The following is an 18,216-nucleotide window of genomic DNA, read 5'->3' on the forward strand; positions in this document are numbered from 1 at the left end:
TTTTAAAGGTTTATTAGAGATAAAACTAAGCCTTTAGCCAGTTTTAGAAAAGTTATTCACGCTTAGGGCTTGGGAGAAAAGAGAAGAGAAGAAGGAGAAGGGAGAAAGATAAAGAACGTCAAGATCGTCGAGTGGAATTCGTCGAGGGTGATCCCTATTTAAGGTATGCAAGATCTCTATTGCGTTAGTTCAATCTCTATTTAAGGTATGCAAGATAGTTCTCTATTTCGTTAGGACATCTTATCATTTAGTTATTGTTTTAGTTTTCAGTTGTTAAGATGATAGGGGTTCATGTCCCAACAATCCTCTTTATTTTAGAGGCTTCATAGACAGATGGTAGTAGTTTTCTTAGTCTTTTCCTTTCACTTATAAATGACTAAGATATTGGGTTGCCAATTTGGCTAATTACTTGTTTTAAAGAAATTTCCTTAAGTTATATCTTATGTTTAAGTCTTCTGCTGAGTTAAGTTAGTCAGATTAAGAATTCGCTCAAGTCCAACAATGATCATTGAATGCCAGCCACGTTTAGGGTGTATGCTCGGGGCGTGACACATCTAACTTGGCTTTAGGAATGCACCCGATATTCCAATAAACCTCTAATAGCGACATTGTTAATCAGGCACTTGACATGTCATTAGGCATAAGAAATGAACTCAACGTCTTGGAAAACCTCCCAACGGGACATCATTATTGAACAACTTATTAATTGGCATAAACATATAGTTCAACAATTATACTACCTTTACTAACTTTACCTAATTCATCTTTCGAATCTAACGATCATAAATTTGTTGGAAATTTATCTTCGAGCATATCGACTCTAAATTTGTCCAACCAAACAAGCGTTAGTGTTAACGTAACGTCCGTGAAATACGTGGCATTACTTTGAAAATACTTTTTTAAAGTGGCGAATCAGCTTCTCCCGAACAACACGTTATATACATGTTTAGCTAGCCTTACCTCGCCGCGTCCGCCCCGAAAAAAAAATAAAATAAGAAATCTAGGGTTTATAAAAGAAGAACCCTCATTTCCAGAGAAAGCAAATCAATGTCAAGGATCATCCAGAAGCATCAATGAAAATGCACCTGCATTTTCTTCTTCCCTTTTGAGTATACAATCTTTCTTCTTAAAGGTTATCTAAAAAAAATCCCCTTTTTGGACCTCACTACTATAACAACAACTCTTGCTTCTCATTTCCAATGGCAAAGAGACCTGAAAAACGAAACTTGCCCCTTCACATCATAACAGGCACCACCAATGTTGTCAGAGGTATCTACATTTACATTTTCACTCACCCTTTTCACTGATTCATTTACATTTTACTTTTTTTTCCTTAAAAATTTTTGGTGTTCATATGTACCTTGACTGAATGTGCTGATATACTATAGGTTTGTAACTAGGTGGGATAGGTGAGCTCTATTTGGAGCTTGTACCAGCTAAAATTAACGTGGGGTTTAGGATTTTTCATTTTTTTTTTGTTTTCTACTTTATTTGTTCTCTTAGGATTTCCTTGGGAGATTAAAGTGTTTGATGTAGGTTGTTTTGAAGAACAAAAAATAGGGCTATTTTTGAGACGTGCATGTGAACAACACAGGATATGTTGTTGTTGAGTGCTTATATTGATTGAAAAATGTCCCATACCGCTGGTTAATGAATTGAGTGTTCTGTTTATAAGTCCTGGACAATCACCTTTCATATCAGCTAGTTTTTTGTTTATAAGTCCTGGACAATCACCTTTCATATCAACTAGTCTTATTTGCGTGAGTTAGGCTCATGACCTAATTTATCCGTATCAAATCAGTATCCATCTCACACCAAATGATGGGCCCCAAAATTGAATTTGCCCACTGGGGCTTTTCCTAATTTTATTGTTTAAAATTGTGGCTGCATTTGTTTTATGACCATTAGAGAGGAGACATTGTTGGTGACTGAATAAGAGTGTGCACTATTTGTATTAAATTGAATTTTAATTTGGATTATTTATTTAGTTTTAGATTTATAATTTATTTTATTTGGATTTTTGGTTTGGTTTGGGATTTAGAAAACTAAAAAAACCCGAAAAATTGAAATTTATCTCTATATATATTGTATGTATATTTAAAATTAAGTTGGAGTTAACCGTATTTTTCATTATGATTTATTTTATTTTCTTATGTTAATTTGGGATATCTATAATTGATATAATTTGAAATATTGTGTTTTATTAAAAAAAATTCAAATATAACTTTGTTATGACAAAATCAAATTTATTTTGTTTTGAATTGGTAAAGATTGTATGGTATTTGGGATTGCATAACTGAATATGATTTTTTATTTTTATGACTTTTGAAGTTGGGGACTGTGTGTTGATGAGGCCCTCAGAAAACGATAAGGCTCCGTATGTAGCACGGGTTGATAAAATTGAAGCTGATAAGAACAAGCATACTTTTGTACATGTTACATGGTATTACCGTCCAGAGGAGTCCATGGGAGGGCGGAGAGAGTTTCATGGATCAAAGGAGTTGTTCTTGTCAGACCACCATGATGTTCAAAGTGCATACACTATAGAAGGAAAGTGCACGGTTCATACATTCAAGAACTATACCAAGCTTAAATGTGTTGGTCCTGATGATTACTACTCTAGATTTGAGTATAAAGTGGCAACTGGAGATTTTATTCCAGATCGTGTTGCAGTGTAAGTAGATGAAAAACTTTGTTTCCTCATTAATCGATCTTATTTCTCCTATATTACCCTTCTTTTTTTTTGGCTATCAAGGTATTGCAAATGTGAGATGCCCTATAACCCTGATGATTTAATGGTACAATGTGAGCATTGCAAGGACTGGTAGTATACACAACATTTCATCTTTCTCATTAATCCAATTTCACTTTTAATAGGCTTACGATTTGTTTCCCTGATCTTTCTAGGTATCACCCAGGCTGTGTGGGCTTGACTACTGAACAAACTAAACAACTAGCTGAATTTGTTTGTTCCGATTGCTCAGCCTCTCTGAAGAAGTCTGTTAATACTCCAGTCCCTCTCTCCAGTGGCAAGGTACTAACTGAGTTGGCTTGCTTTTTTAGCTGTTATTTATTGACTTCTAACATTTCAAAAGCTCAAGTTCATACTTCTCTACTTTAGTGATTATGAAAACTAGTCATTCAATTTATGTCAAAACATGACACCGTATCTGCACATCTTAATCAAAAATTTAAAACTAGTGATTACTGTGACTGCTTTATATAGCAACATTGTTTGCTTTTTCTATACTTACTTGGTAGGTCATTAACGAGCTGGTTTTGTTTGATTTGTCAAAAAACAAAAGGAAATGATGTGACATGATTTACTTTTTAGTGAATTTCATTAATCAAACATCTGGTAGACTTATAGAAGTAGAGTACCACCCAACATCTGTGCTGGTTGGTGGGATGTAGCCATTATCCCCCTTAGAATTTTTCAAGGTGTAAGCAAGCTAGCCCATACACCACAGTTATGATTTTTTTTTTTTAAAAAAAAACATATATTTGGAGTAAAGGGATGAAAGTTTTCAATGACAAAGTGCTCTAAAAGTTAGTAATCCCTAGTAAACATTTGTTTGTATTATTATTCTTTGCAAAACAATTCCTATATTATTAATCATTCACCGCATAATGATCCCTTCACTATTACTCGCTGCATAAAGATTCATGTATTATAATTCCCACATAACTAGTATGTGAACCAAACAACTCTTTAAAGCCTAAGCAAACCTTTGCCTTTTGCCCTGAAACAATATTTGTTAGGACACAAAGATGTGAGGTTTGTTGCTCTTTTTTCCTTCAACCTGTCATTCTTGAATAATTAACTAGTGGTCATGTACGTGTGTGGTTTTTAACATTTTGACCCCTACGTCCCCATTTGTAGCGTTAGCTTGGATCTAACACTTGCTTTGCATAGAACCCTTACCTATGCTGCCACTGGTGCTCTGCTGTTAAGCAACAACTTCCCTTTGATTATGCTGCAATTTCATTCTGATTTGACCCTCACTTTTGTGGTTTATTATTACAATTCTGCTCAACATCTATGTCGAATTTCTCCTTCTTGGCAGCACCCTCATTTTCTCTGATTGTCCTTTCCTTGTCATATAGTCATGGGTTATGCTTTTTAATCTTTGAAAGCATTAGGCAAACTTGCTAACTGAATTGAACATATGCAAGTCTTTGTAACATGCTCCATCTTTTCTGCTTATAGTTACGCTCTCTCACTCTCATTGGGGGTGATATGCTTAAAAATTCTTTGATGATTTTCCAGGCTGTGCCAAAGCGCCAGAAGAGGTAAGCGGAGCTGTGGTAAAGATGGATGAAGATAGTTTTCATCATGCTCATCAGGATTTTGTACAATGCACTGCACTGGAACTAATGCCAGTTCTTTTCATATATTATCTTATTTCTGTTGTGTCCTGCTTTTGTCAGTAGCTCTTGTATGTACTAGTATAAGCAGATGTTGACAGTCTTTTGGAATTTGAAACTCAACTAGCAAAACAGTCTTTTGGATTTTGAATTGCAATATTAGCGTAAATCTATTGACATGTTATCTTCTACTTTGCTCCGAGTTTACATACTCTGGGCGGTATTATACACCAGCACTTGCTTAATTTTAGGATGCTGCACTTGGGGCGTGGTATGGTATATACCGAATTACCATATATTACCGAAACTTTTAATGTTGTAGTTTTGGTATTATGGTAATTGGTATGGTGTATGATATCCATTTTTCTTTTGTAGTTGATATGGTATTTGGTATTTAGAGATAACATACCGAATACCAAAGCATATTTCGTTACATACATAACATATGTATTATTAAAATAGTAACAAATATGCAACCTAGTTTATTATAAACTAAATGTTTTGACAACTCCATTTTGAAATGTACTTGATTAACAAAAGGAGTCGTTTGAAATTTATTTGCATATATATATATATCTTTATGTGTAATGTTTTAGTATGATACAATTGAGATTTTTTTTTTAATTGTCGAAGTCATTATACTCTATTTATGAGTACATATTCGTTGAAGTTAAGCAAATTATAGTTATTGATTTGTCATACCGCAGAATATCCCAAAATTTAATATATTGAACCATATCAAATTAAATTGATACGGTACTAATATAATGTTTTAAAAATTGAATTATCAAAATTTAGATATAGAAACTTTCAAACACTGTATCATAACATGTCTACCCGTAGTAGCACTGGTGAACAATACATAACCAGATGAAACTTAAATGTACTAACTTTTATGAATTGAAAAATCAGTATATGGCAGTGGAATCCATGCAATAAAAGCTACTCTAGCATAATTTGAAAAGGTTAGGATACACCTAGAATACTCTTTTAAAGTTTTCTATAAATAGCTTCAAGGAAGCTCAAGTCATTTTGTTCAAACAAGTGCTCATCAGCATTTTATTTACTAAACATACTTCACTGCAATTCAACAGTAAATCATATTCTGTGATATCACAAGTCATGAATGCTCAAATCATACAAACCATTCTACTTCATTTCCACACAGCAGTTGTTCTTACAGGAAATGAAGAAAGTACCATATGACACATAATTAGGGGACAATACCCGTGCAACGTTGAGTTTAAGAAAAAATGAATTTTAAACAACACCTGCTGCTATCTTGGTACAGCTTTAGATTCACATAGATTAAAAATTAATATCCAGTAGTAAATAGATCGAAACATCTGGAAATAATAAAACGAAAAGAGAGTTTTGGCAGAGCACATTAAAATTTTTGTATAACCACTGAATTTGCCAGTCCTGCTTGCTCAATCGTTTGGGTTGGGTCACTGAGCATTTTAGGAGGAAATCCAACAGTTTGTAGTTGATATGCCCTGGTGTCACTTGGCCTTGAAGCATCAATGAAGGCACGGATGTCGCCAACAGTTTGGTGGAAGTTGAAGTGTGCAACCATGCGACTTCCATCTGCCAATCTAATTTGAAGCGAGGTCGAAGGCAATGATTCATCCAGAACACTTGTGGAAGCTGCTGGGACTCTGCTTGTGGGAGCAGAAGCAGATGGCTCAGAAGTTGCTTGAGTTGCGCTGCTTCCAAGTGTTCTTCCCACTCCCTGAAACGAAACTTGGCGTTTCTCTGGTTCCTGCAAGTGTGTTGCACATGTTTAGTGACATTAAAGTAATGAAGTCAATACCAGTGAAGAGATTCTGCCACAGGTTTCCAAACTTCTGTTCAGAGGACCAAAAGTGATGCACATCTAGGGATACGGGATAGAAACAGAAGAATATCCAAATAGGTTTGTTCCCGTGTTCTTTCCCTAATCTTTCTTATATAACAGAGTAAAGATCCAAAAGAACGAAGGTACTATGGCCAATGTTGTATATGTGCACTCATTAGCTTGTTCCTCTTCCTTGTAATGTCCCATTTTCATATTTGGTGCATCAAAGGAGATGAAAAATGAAAAAAATGGTGGACTGAACATGCAATACTTACAGGACAGTTCTCATCCCTTCTTATGAGGTTGCAATGCACCTGGGACCTGGTATCTGCAGGAGCCAACTCTCTAGGACATTCAGACTTTGTGATACTCTGAAATGAAGAACCAGTAACCAAAAGTCATTCAAAATAGAAAATATTTATCACCAAATACACCATGAAAAAAACCAGCAAAAGATTTAGTAAAACAGAGTGATAATTTGAATATGAAATAGATGACCAACAAAACATGGCAGCTTAAAAGCACGATCCTCAAATTAAAACTAGCTATGCTCACTGAGGGCATTTACATCAATTGGGGAGCTTACAAAAGCCATCTGCATATGTCATGCCGCTAGACTCCCGATAATAGGAGGACAATAGAAATTGTAATGATATAAAGTGACAATTAACATTAGCAGGATATGAATTTGTAAATCTGAAAAATAGGCCGACTACTGACTATCTAGCAGAATCAACCGACCCATGATGTTTGTTCCTAATCATGAATTTTAATTGAAGTGCTCACTACAGTTACCTCCAGAAAAGATGCATTTTCAGGATCATCCAGCCTTCGTAAAGGACCATCATTTACAGTGAAACCATTTCTCCAAAAGACAATATTGTGCACGATGGACTCGGGCGGTTGAGGAGCTGATGTTGGCACTGTCTCCCCTGCAAGTGTTCTTGCAGATCCAGTAAAGCTTGTTGAGCTTGAACTAGGGACGACACTTTCCAAAGGACCTTGTGTGGCACCCACTTGCCTAGCTCGGTCAAAGATGGAGTCCACATCATTATGCTTTGAAGGATCTTGAACAAGCATTCCACTACAAGCATAATCATAGCTATATTAGTGATACAGTTATAGGTAATAGGCATGCTTGCGTCTCTATCTCCCCTTTAAAGTTCTATCTATCAAATCATCCATGTGCAGAAAAAGAGCTAAAAGAATAGTAGGCAATTCATAGATTGTACAACTAAAATGAATCAAGTGTTAGAATCACGAGAAGCGACACATTCAGCAATAACACATCTGCCTAGCACAAAATCTACCTTAGATTTTGGGATAAGAACAACATTAAAGCTGAATGGTTGAAAACAGCATACAACCACAAAATATAAGTGACGTAACCAACAAATTGACATACATTTTGGGAAGGTTTTTATGAATGTCTAAATTTTGGAAAATGTCAATTGTCATATACCCAGTGAAGTCCCATATGGCCTGGGGAGAGTGGGTGTACGGAGACCTTACCCCTACCTTTCGCCACCATCTTCTTTTTCTATAATAAATTCTTAGCACCCCAACAGATCAAGCACTCCTATTAGCCACAACGACAACAACACCTAAATCTCAAGCTAGTTGACATTGGCGATAAGAATTATCAATATCCAATTTTTTTCCATTTGAGCCTGAAGATTTATCTCCCCCACTCCCACCCCAAAACACACAAAAACCTCATCCGACACCCTACTTTTACCTCTGTATTATTTAGGAAACACCTTTTCTCAATAAAAACATGATCAAGAAAATCATCCTGAAAATATCAACAAAAGTTCACTATAATTCTCTAAATCCACCAGCTCTGCACTAGCAACAAAAGAGTCAGAATACCTGCAACTAAACATACGACCTTTTTATCCCATACGGTACCCTCTAACAAGAAGAAACTCACAACTACAACAGAAAACCTCTAACAAGAACAAGCTCACAAACTAGAAAAGGAAAATGGTAAAAGGCCCTACCTTTTGCTGAGAATAACATAACAAATATACGATTCACATGGAACACGTCAGCTTTAGCAAACTCTAACACATCATTCCGAATCAAAACGTGCAAACATGTAACAGTTTAGTATATGTTCAGCTCAACGCAACTACGGAGAGGTAACGAAACATCATTTGAATTTTAAAAGAAAACAATCTAATTATCATAAATCCCCTTCATGAATATAGAAGATTCATACATACTGCTCTCAGCTAAGTTTTCGATGTTGACATAGTTAGTTCATAGTTGACTGATTTATAGAATTGAGAATAGATGAGTAAAAGTCAACAGCTGATTAATCAATTGAGGAATAGAGAATGATGGCGAGAGAAATTAGGGTTTGAGCAATTGATAGAAGTACCTTTTCTCACCGCCGGTGTAGTATTCTTGGGGACCATCGGAATCGCTGTCGGAATCGTGACCTGATGGACGGTTGAGATCGGAAAGTGTACGAATTCCACCGGCACGGTTACCGGAGGTTTGCCTAGAGGGTTTCTTGGTATCGCGTGAGGACATTGATTCTACTCTGTTGCTGCAACTTCGAGAAGGAGGGGAATACGATTCGATTCAATGATTATACTAATCACCTAATTCTAGGGCTTTTATTTATTTTGTCTTGTTTGGGGGTGCCAATTTCAATATTGCAACATGCAATTTTTTTTTTCTTGAATTACTTTATATTGGGTCGGTGTTGCTCCTCTCAATTATCTTTGAGGAAAAATATTCCATAAAACACAATATTATTTATTTTTAATATGATTACGAATAAATGTATCTTAAATATATAGAGATCAAATTAAATGTAACTATTTTACATACATGGTGTGTGTATATATATATTAACAAATCAATTTCATTTAATGTATGTCATATTTTTTATCTAGTATATTCAATATAATTTCATTAATGTATATGCTATCAACAGGGGAGGGGCGTAGTTATCCTTTGCTAATTGGACACCCTTTATCAGAAAATTATATCATATTTTTAAGTATAATAATAATTTAAATAATTAAATAACATATTTGGACACCCTTAAAAAATAATAAATTTTTCTAACTTAGTGATTTTAGTCTTTCAACTCTTACTAAATTCTTTGCAACTTGCAGTGTGCGGTACGATTCCCGTTATTTAACTTTGATTTTATTATTTCATTAAAAATTTAAATAAAATTTAAGAGTAATTATTTAATTTAAAGTTAATAAGCAAATCCTATTTATCCCGTTATTTGATTTTGATTTTTTTCATTAAATATTTAAATAAAATTTAAAAGTAATTATTTAATTTAAAGTTAACAAGCAAATCCTATTTATTTGTTCCATAAAGCTACTAAAAGTGAAAATACTTTATATATATATATATTCTTTTTTATTATAACTCGTTTGCTTCTATTCTTTATTTTTCATTTTTCGTTGTTGGTCATTAGAGGTGTATGAAAACTTGAAGCATAAAAGTGAATTCACTCTAAACTGAAATATCTCTCCTTTTCTTTGTTTTTTCACTTCCTATCAGATAAACGTAAACATTAAAGTTAAATTTTATGTAGTTTGATTTTAAAAATTTTGGTATATCTAAATTTTAAAAAATTAATCATTAATATTATGTAGTTCGATTAACAAAATTTAAGCACACTCCGTCTTTAAATTATTTTTACGAGCTATGAGATATTTGGACACTGTTCATAAAATTTCTGACTACGCCACTGATTATCAAATGCTTGATATACGTCCATAAGTATTTGATATCAAGAATATATATCTTGTATCAAGACATGCATTGATACATTTATCATTATATCCTTGGATAAATAAATGTATATCAAATATGTTCTAATACAAAGTCTGGAGTCTAAAAGATAAAAAAAAAATTGATAAAAAAATTTAAAAGGAAACATCAAAAAAAATTCTAACCCAAAGGATAAAATCGCTACTGATGTAGCAATTTATTTTAATGTCCTTTAACATACCAATTTTTTTTTTTTTTTGAAAATTGCTCCCCATGCAACGTTTTTACAAAAAAAATTTAAAAAAATTTTAAAATCGCAGCGATTTTAGACTTTTTTTTTAAAAAAAATTTACAAAAACGCTGCATGGGTAGCGATTTAAAAGAAAATTGGACTAGAGCAGCGATTTTCATCTGTTAACGACGTTAAAATAAATCGTTATGTCAGTAGCAATTTTTACCCTTTTGGTTAAAAAAATTTTAATGTACCCTTTTAAAAAATTTATTAATTTTTTTTTACCTTTTAGGATCCGAACCCCTCTAATACACATCATTATTGAGAAGAAAGCTGAAAGAAAAGGAGGAGAGAGACGGATAAAGTGAGAAAAAAGGTGAGAGAGCATAAAGAGGAAAGAGGACGAGAAAGCACGGTGTAGCTACATAGTCTTTAGGGTGTTCAATTGGACATTCTTTAATAAAAAATTGTACTAAATTTACAAATAAAATAATATATAAAGTGTCTTGACACCCTTAACACCACAAAATGTTGTAGCCTAATAGTTTAAGATGCCTTAAAAGAGACAAATTTTTTAAGTATTTTTTAGCTCAAAACTCGCTAGCAATAGTATTAATTTTTTTTTCAAAAAGTATTCATGTATATTACGTAGTTTAATTTTAAAATTTGTAATATACTTATCATCCAAAAGATACGGTGTACTCATGTATAATTTCTGATCCTCCTCCGTGAAATTTAATGTAATTATTTTAAAGTATAAAAGAATGTACTAATAAATATGGTAAAATTATTTAGGGAAGATACTTTTTCCTTATTTTTATTGGGTCACTTTGTGCATAACACTTGATTCATTTTTATCTTAGAATGTGTTTCATATGAAAGAAAAAATATAATTCTCATAAAATTTAAACACTATTTTCTATTTATTCTTTAAATACAGTCCAAAAGGTAAAAAAGTCACTTATTTTTGCCAATAGATTTTCCGCATATACAAGCGTTATCACATGTTTTTGCTAATACCTCTTGCCGTCGGCAACCAAATGCGTCTTTTCGTAGATAATTTATCTTTTTGGTACATTTGACGAAGACTAAGACTTTGGTGGAATTGAAAGGGAAAGGATACCCAACAAAGACTTGACCTCATTTCTATTTTATTTTAATGACAAGAGAAATTCGCAGTAAGGTGCGTACAGGGTAAAATTCCGTTCCTATGCAATTAGCTCGAAAATCACATACGAGAGGTAAGGCAAGCCTTGTGCGACGATCTCAGTCTAGAAGGCAAATTCCTTATTTTCGCTAACAATGAGTTTCGAACTTGAGAGCTCCAGCATGAAAGTTCCAATCTCAAATCATAGGCCACCCCAAACGATTCTAATGTTATATATATTCATAAAATGTTTTAAGATTTGACGTGGCTGAAAATATCATACACCAGCCCATCTAAAATGAACTCTTTAGAATGTTTAATAGCCCAGAGTATCTAGTTGGGCTTTGGTGGAGACAGAATTAATAGTGTATTGTATGTACCATTGCTCGTCTACTTATTCATCTCACTTGGCAGGCCTCCAACGGTATAGTTCAATTACAAAGATGTTCATAACTGCAGTGTATTGAATTCAAAAACATCAATATTAAATTATGACTTCCCTTAATAGTTACACAAATCTCCTTCTCCATGAAGACGATAAAAATTTGCTAAAATACCAGTTGGCAGCGGACCTATGTTGTGACAATTTTATTATTTAGTATTACATTGAAATATATTAATTGAGCATATAGCTAAAAATAGTTGAGCTAGAAGCCACGATACAAAATTTATTCATCCGCCTCCGGTTGAAGTCTGTGTTGGAAAGATATTTCATCTACCAAAATACAACTAGTTTCAGATAGAAGACATTATTGATTGAATGAAACGAATAAGCCAAATATATGAGGATAAAAATTGACAATATAATAACAAAAGCAACTTAATTATATGGATGTAACGTAACGAAAGAGGGAATGAAAGTAATGTCCAACGCCCCATGGGACCTTAACTGGTAAGTGAAAAGCATGGTGTAACGCCCACCGAGTCTCGCTCGATTTTTGCTACCCATAATTTATCCATGTCAAAATTTATGACCAAACCTTATCACCTTCTCCGATTTTGCGCCTCCCAATATCCCATACACACATTTCGCTCAATCAGTAACTATCTCTTTTTTAGTATCCGATGATGAATTCATGTGAACATAGTAAATTAACACAATTGAACTGTCAAAAATTGGCAACAAGTAGATACTAAAGTAGGCAAAATTATACAAACACTTCAACTTGAATAGCAATAGGGCAGTATGTTGACCAAACTGAGGGCCAAATATTACATTGCAAACGTCAAAAGTTAGGACTTTACATTACGAAAAAGTTACATAGGAGAATATAGAAAAGGATAATGATAGATACACTAACATATAACTCAAAAAGTGTGTAATTACTTTGGATTTGCCACTATTTAATTTAATATACTTTTTTAGTAAATAGGCTTTTGAGATTAAATAAGTTACTGCCACGTACCCCTTCACCGGTGACTGTGCTGCTACCATTCTGATCATCACCGACTCCGGTGGCGGCGGCGATATGGATGGCACTATTTTGATCACTTCTGCAACCTAACTGATTCCTGTAACCAATGCACATAGGGACATTCAAGTTTAAGACTCTAGTTTTAGGCCCACCTCCGGCCGCCGCTGACGACCATTTCCGGCGGACTTCAACGCCTTCTTTTTTAGTTACTACCTTTCTGGTGCTGCTTTCTTTCTGGGGGGCTTCTTTTCTGATGGCTTTTTCAGTAGTTTTGACGAGGTTGTCGGAGCTCCGGGTACCGGATCCTGGGTTGATAGAGCTCCGTCGTACCTGCCAAACTGGGCTGCTCCGGCCCAAATGAACCCCACCACGACTGGGACTACTGGGCCATTTCCGTGACTTGGATTCACCGGCGGAGTTGCTCCGGGAACACGGAGCACTACTGACCTTTCGCGTCGCCAATCCGGATCCACCCGTAACCCGAGGCCTACTTCCTCCGTTTCCGGCGGATCTACTCCTCGAAAAGGGCCAAATGTTAATGTTCAACTCCGCCCCAGTCACGCCATTGCTTCCCCCAACCAGTTTTTTCTCTTTCTTCTTCTCCTTTTTCTTCTCTCTACAATTCTCCTCATTACTATCTTTCTTCTCAGTTTTCTTGAATATATCCTTCCATCGCTTCGAGGAGGTGAAAGAAGCTCCTCCGCCGGACGAGTTGACTATCGCAGCAGAAGGCTCAACCCCAGATTCAGTTTCGGGTCGGCCCGACCCGGATGGTTCAGGCGAAATAACATTTGTTTCATTTTGAAGGAGGTCTAATGGGAGTAGGACGCCATGGGAGAAGAGCTCATCGGCAGAGAGCTGATTGGGTTGAGGAAAAGATGGGTTTCGGACCATCCAAAATTCGAATTCGGGTGAATGGATAGAGTCGGAGCTAATCGTGGTTGTTTGACTGTTAGATGATGTAAGCCTTTCAGGGTCTTCCATTCTTTGTTTCTGCAGAGAGAAGAAAAAAAAGAAACTCTTTTCTTCTTTCTCCTTTGTGTTCTTACGAGGAAAGAAAAAGAAGGAACGGAAGAGAAAGACCCTACGAATAATAAATAGAGGGAGACATGAAATTTGTCAATAAGATTGGTTGAGTTTTTCCATGTGGGGGTAGGGTGGAAATTGGATGAGGGACTAACCGAAAAATGTAAAACATACTAAATATTTTTCTTATATATCACACTAAAATAAATTAGTGCGCTATACAAATTTCATCAACCGATCAACTTAATTTGTTACTTTAAAACTTATGTAATAGATTAAATAAATGAGTTGTATTTATTTATTAATCTTTTTTTCCATGTTATTTTATATTTAGGTTGGGGACTCGTGGGTGGTAGGGTGAGAAGTTGGATGAAGTCACACAAAAAGTTTCTCTCTCTCTCTCTCTCTCTAAAGTGAATTTGATTAATTTTTTACTGATCTGATTAAAAAAGATGGGGAAGGGAAATGGTTGCATATTAATTTTAATCAGAATTATATTAAATTTAATATTTGAAATAAAAAATTAAATATTTAAAAATTTATATAAGAAGTATTATAAAGTATAATTTTTATGTATTAATCTAATGAAAAATATATTTTAAAATATTAATTAAAATTTTTATAATTAATTCTAAAATAATAATTATAACAATTAAAAATAAAGAGAGAGAAAAAGAAGAAGAAGAAAATCTTATCATTTTACCTTGAAAAATGACAAAGTTTTACATAGGTATATGAGCATCTTGACAGGGATTGTTCTTTCTTAGAAGTGGTATATATAATAAAAAATGCTTCTACCTTGCAGATTTGCAATCGTTTAATATATATTTTATCCGTTTTAAAAATGATTGAGCTAATTTGATTTGAAAAGATTTTTTTTTAAATTTTATAGTTTTAAATTAAAGTTATGTGGAAAGTACTAAAAATCCTTTTATTTTATGACGTTAAATATGTCATGTGAAAAATTAAAGTTAAATTGTTATAAAAATAAAAAATGATTATTTTTTTAAACAAACTAAAAAAGAATATGATCATTCTTTTTAAAATGGAGGGAGTAATTTATATTTTTACATCTCATACATAATAGGCCTTAAAATTATTCTCCTCTTAATTAAGGAATTAATTATCATATCACCTAAAAATACTAATCATATATTTCCTTAAAAAAAATCTTATATTCCAAAAGTTTAGTTTTTAATCAAATTGACCACAATACAATTATAGTTATTTCTTTGGTAATAATGTTATACTATGTCTATCGTATGATAACTTTAGTAATCACTAATAAAATATTGATTAATGGGATGTAACATATACCATATATCATGTATTTGAGGAATATTAAAACATAATAAACTGTAAGAAAAATGTGAATTATATGAAGAGTTTCTTGAGGATTGATATGAAAATCTGTAAGCTAATAACTTTTTTGTGAATTTTTACACTAATCTTTCTATATTTCACATTTTTTTTGTAGTGATATTTATTTCTTAAAAAGATGAATAAAATATACACGAGAAAAAAAACATTTCAAAAGATAAATATCACATACTCTCGATCTCTTATTAGATTGTATATATACCGTAATAATTAATGAATTACTCATTAATAATACTAATATAAATTAGTAAAATCTTTATTGCATGAGATCTTAATTAGCTTAGTGGATTTTCAAACCCAACCGTATATTTTGGTCAAAGTCTTGGATGTAGGACTATTAGCTAGAGAGAAAGTGAAGTTTGACCTTGTACAAAGTCAATTTTATGTTTAGGGCACAATGGCCTAGGAGATTGTCACATTAGCATGGTCAACATAATATATTTTTAAGAGATGCTACTATATATTATTTAGATGTTAGTACATGATTTAGGACCTATTGCATGAACATCGCCGAAGAGGAAGCCGAGGGGAGTAACTTTTAAGTCTGTTATTGTAACGGAAAATCAATTTTTCATGTTATGTTATATTTTTTTATAAAGTGGTTGCGTCATATTTTCTTAATATTATACAATTATGATTATATGTATTTAAAAATGGCTTCACATGCTGCCCAACACATCAAATTGTGACATTCAATACCAATAGCTATTAGCCAGTGGAAACATACGTAAGAATTTATGAAAAATTTGGAAAAGTGAACTGGTACACCCTTTTTTTGCTGCCTTTGTATTAAGTTTCACCAAATACAGTGAATATTTTGTACTATCTGTGAGTTTCAAGGTAAATGCTAGTGGTAAATTACGAAGGGTAAAAACATCATTTTACAAGTATTATTAGTTATTTTTTCTCATATATAATTGATGAAATATGTAATCAAAATATATATAGGTGATATGGTAGACTATCGGCTAACAATTCAATTCATACTGTAGTATGATTCGATTACATAACTGAACATATTAAAAAATGTTTTAACTTATCTATGTAACTGACATTTGAAAATACTTATAAATTTACGTATCAAAATAAAATTTAAAAATTTATGACCCACCGAATTACTTTATTTGAATAGTATGTGGGACGAGTATATTCCAAATTGCTGAGAGGAAATTCAAAGTTGCAATAATGTACTGTGATTATTTATTATTATAGTGAAGAAAATTAAGAAAAAAGATGAATGAACCGAAATCCATAGCGATAAAGTGAAATTGATTGATGTCATGTCATTGTTTCATAAAAGGGAATTAATCATATTCTCGTGCTTTTCAACTGTTCAACTTTATTTTTTTATTTATTCCACTTTAACCTCTTTACCACGAAAATTCAACTTATTTTACGTCTTGATGCAAAAATGCATTCAAAAATAATTATAATTAATAAGTCCTAAATTATGAACTAGATAACAAATTCTTTCATATTTTTTTCAAAGTAAATAATATATGATTTTAAAATGACAAACGAATAAGAATGGACGAAAGAAGTATGATCCATATATGAGGATATGAAAGAGGGACAGAGAGAAATAATAATAATTATTATCATTATAATGCATTTTTTATATTTACTTATTTTTTTATTTGTGCAATATATTAATATTTTTACTTAGTTATTTTTAGTCTATCAAATAAAACTTATATTTTATATTTTATTCTCAATATTAATTACTCATTCTGCAGGACATAAGCTACATATGTAAATTAATATAAACATTATTATAACATACCCATATACATGCTAATTATTGTTTTTTGAAAAATATTTAAAATTTGAAATGAACAAGTAAATAAGTGAACTAATGGAGTAGTAATTAACTTAATATATTTGTATTTAATGTCCATAGATAAAAAAATTCCTCTTTTACTTTATTTACTTTCAAAATTAATAAGAGAGAAAAATAAAATGGGTGAAAATTGTTTGTTAGATGGAAAATTGATAGCGTTGACAATCCAGACTCATTATTGTGCTTTTTTAAAGTATAGAATAATTTCCAATCTCACATGTTCATTGCATTGGAGTTAGAAATCAAAAATATAAAAGTAACTAAAATAAGTTACTATTTTAGCAAGTAACTAAAATAAGCTTAGTAGAAGAAAAAGTTTTATTATATCTAATAATTTAAACGTTTTTCGTTAGTTTGATAACGTTTATTTTTAATATATAACGGAACTTTTTCTTACACTTTATAAATTGGAGTTTTTTCTTTCACTTTATAAAGTGGAACTTTTTATTCCATTTTATAAAGTAAACTTTTTATTCCACTTTATAAAGTAGAACTTTTTATTACACTTTATAAGAAGAATATTTTTCACGTTTTGAAAGAAGTTTTTTCAGTGTTGTCATATAAATTATATTGATTTGATATGTCATTAAAACGAAAAAAAATATTTCATTTTGTATTTTTATTATTTTATTTTGAAAAATCTATTTAAGGACGTTTATACATAGTTGATAGCACCTACAACATAAAGTCTTCTATATTTGTTCATTTCAATTTAAAAAAAATATCTTCTACGCATAAAGTTAAAGTTTCAATTTATTGAGATGGCGAAATTATACATGACGGAAATATCATCTATTACAATTGTCCTCCCAAACACAATTCTAAATATCTAATAAATATTCGATATCATAAATATATTTCATCAATTTATAAAGAATGGATATAAACAGTACGATTATAATTTGATTATAGCCGAAAAATACCGTACTTCATTTTTATCACAAGAACAAGTAAATTTTGGAGAGTGAATTATCTATAATGACGAATCTTTGATCGACTTTTTAAGGGTTCCAAATGACTATATAGATCAAATCAAGTTAACAATATTTGAAATCTATGTTAGGAAGGAGCCTAAGATTAGTCAACAACGTTCTCCTTTATCAGTCGATGTTCATCCCTAATTAGAAAACAGCAATAGCATTGATGGATTTTCGATAACTCAATCTACTGATTTTCCTAAAATGACTCATTATCAAAATACTCTTACCGACCGATATGATT

The 18,216-nt window shown here is 32.4% G+C and overlaps 3 protein-coding genes across 3 annotated transcripts; 1 reads left to right on the forward strand and 2 right to left on the reverse strand.

Moving 5' to 3' along the window:
* Positions 1 to 1,060: 1,060 nt before the first annotated feature.
* Positions 1,061 to 4,552, forward strand: LOC101253352 (chromatin remodeling protein EBS). The gene is made up of 5 exons (XM_010318264.4): positions 1,061 to 1,269; positions 2,332 to 2,674; positions 2,756 to 2,824; positions 2,908 to 3,034; positions 4,271 to 4,552. The coding sequence occupies exons 1-5, from the start codon at positions 1,200 to 1,202 to the stop codon at positions 4,295 to 4,297; spliced, it is 636 nt and encodes a 211-aa protein (XP_010316566.1). The 5' UTR covers positions 1,061 to 1,199; the 3' UTR covers positions 4,298 to 4,552.
* A 951-nt stretch (positions 4,553 to 5,503) lies between these two features.
* On the reverse strand, positions 5,504 to 9,034 carry LOC101244442 (plant UBX domain-containing protein 4-like). The gene is made up of 4 exons (XM_004232633.5): positions 8,592 to 9,034; positions 7,001 to 7,289; positions 6,481 to 6,576; positions 5,504 to 6,130 (listed from the first exon to the last, which is right to left on the reverse strand). Exons 1-4 carry the CDS (start codon positions 8,744 to 8,746, stop codon positions 5,756 to 5,758), a joined length of 915 nt encoding a protein of 304 aa, XP_004232681.1. The 5' UTR covers positions 8,747 to 9,034; the 3' UTR covers positions 5,504 to 5,755.
* Positions 9,035 to 12,482: 3,448 nt separating this feature from the next.
* LOC101244145 (uncharacterized) lies at positions 12,483 to 13,926 on the reverse strand. Its single transcript, XM_004232632.5, has one exon. The coding sequence runs from the start codon at positions 13,731 to 13,733 to the stop codon at positions 12,684 to 12,686; it is 1,050 nt and encodes a 349-aa protein (XP_004232680.1). The 5' UTR covers positions 13,734 to 13,926; the 3' UTR covers positions 12,483 to 12,683.
* Between the last annotated feature and the right edge of the window lie 4,290 nt (positions 13,927 to 18,216).

This window comes from Solanum lycopersicum, chromosome 2 (assembly GCF_036512215.1).
Source record: "Solanum lycopersicum chromosome 2, SLM_r2.1".
NCBI lineage: Eukaryota > Viridiplantae > Streptophyta > Magnoliopsida > Solanales > Solanaceae > Solanum > Solanum lycopersicum.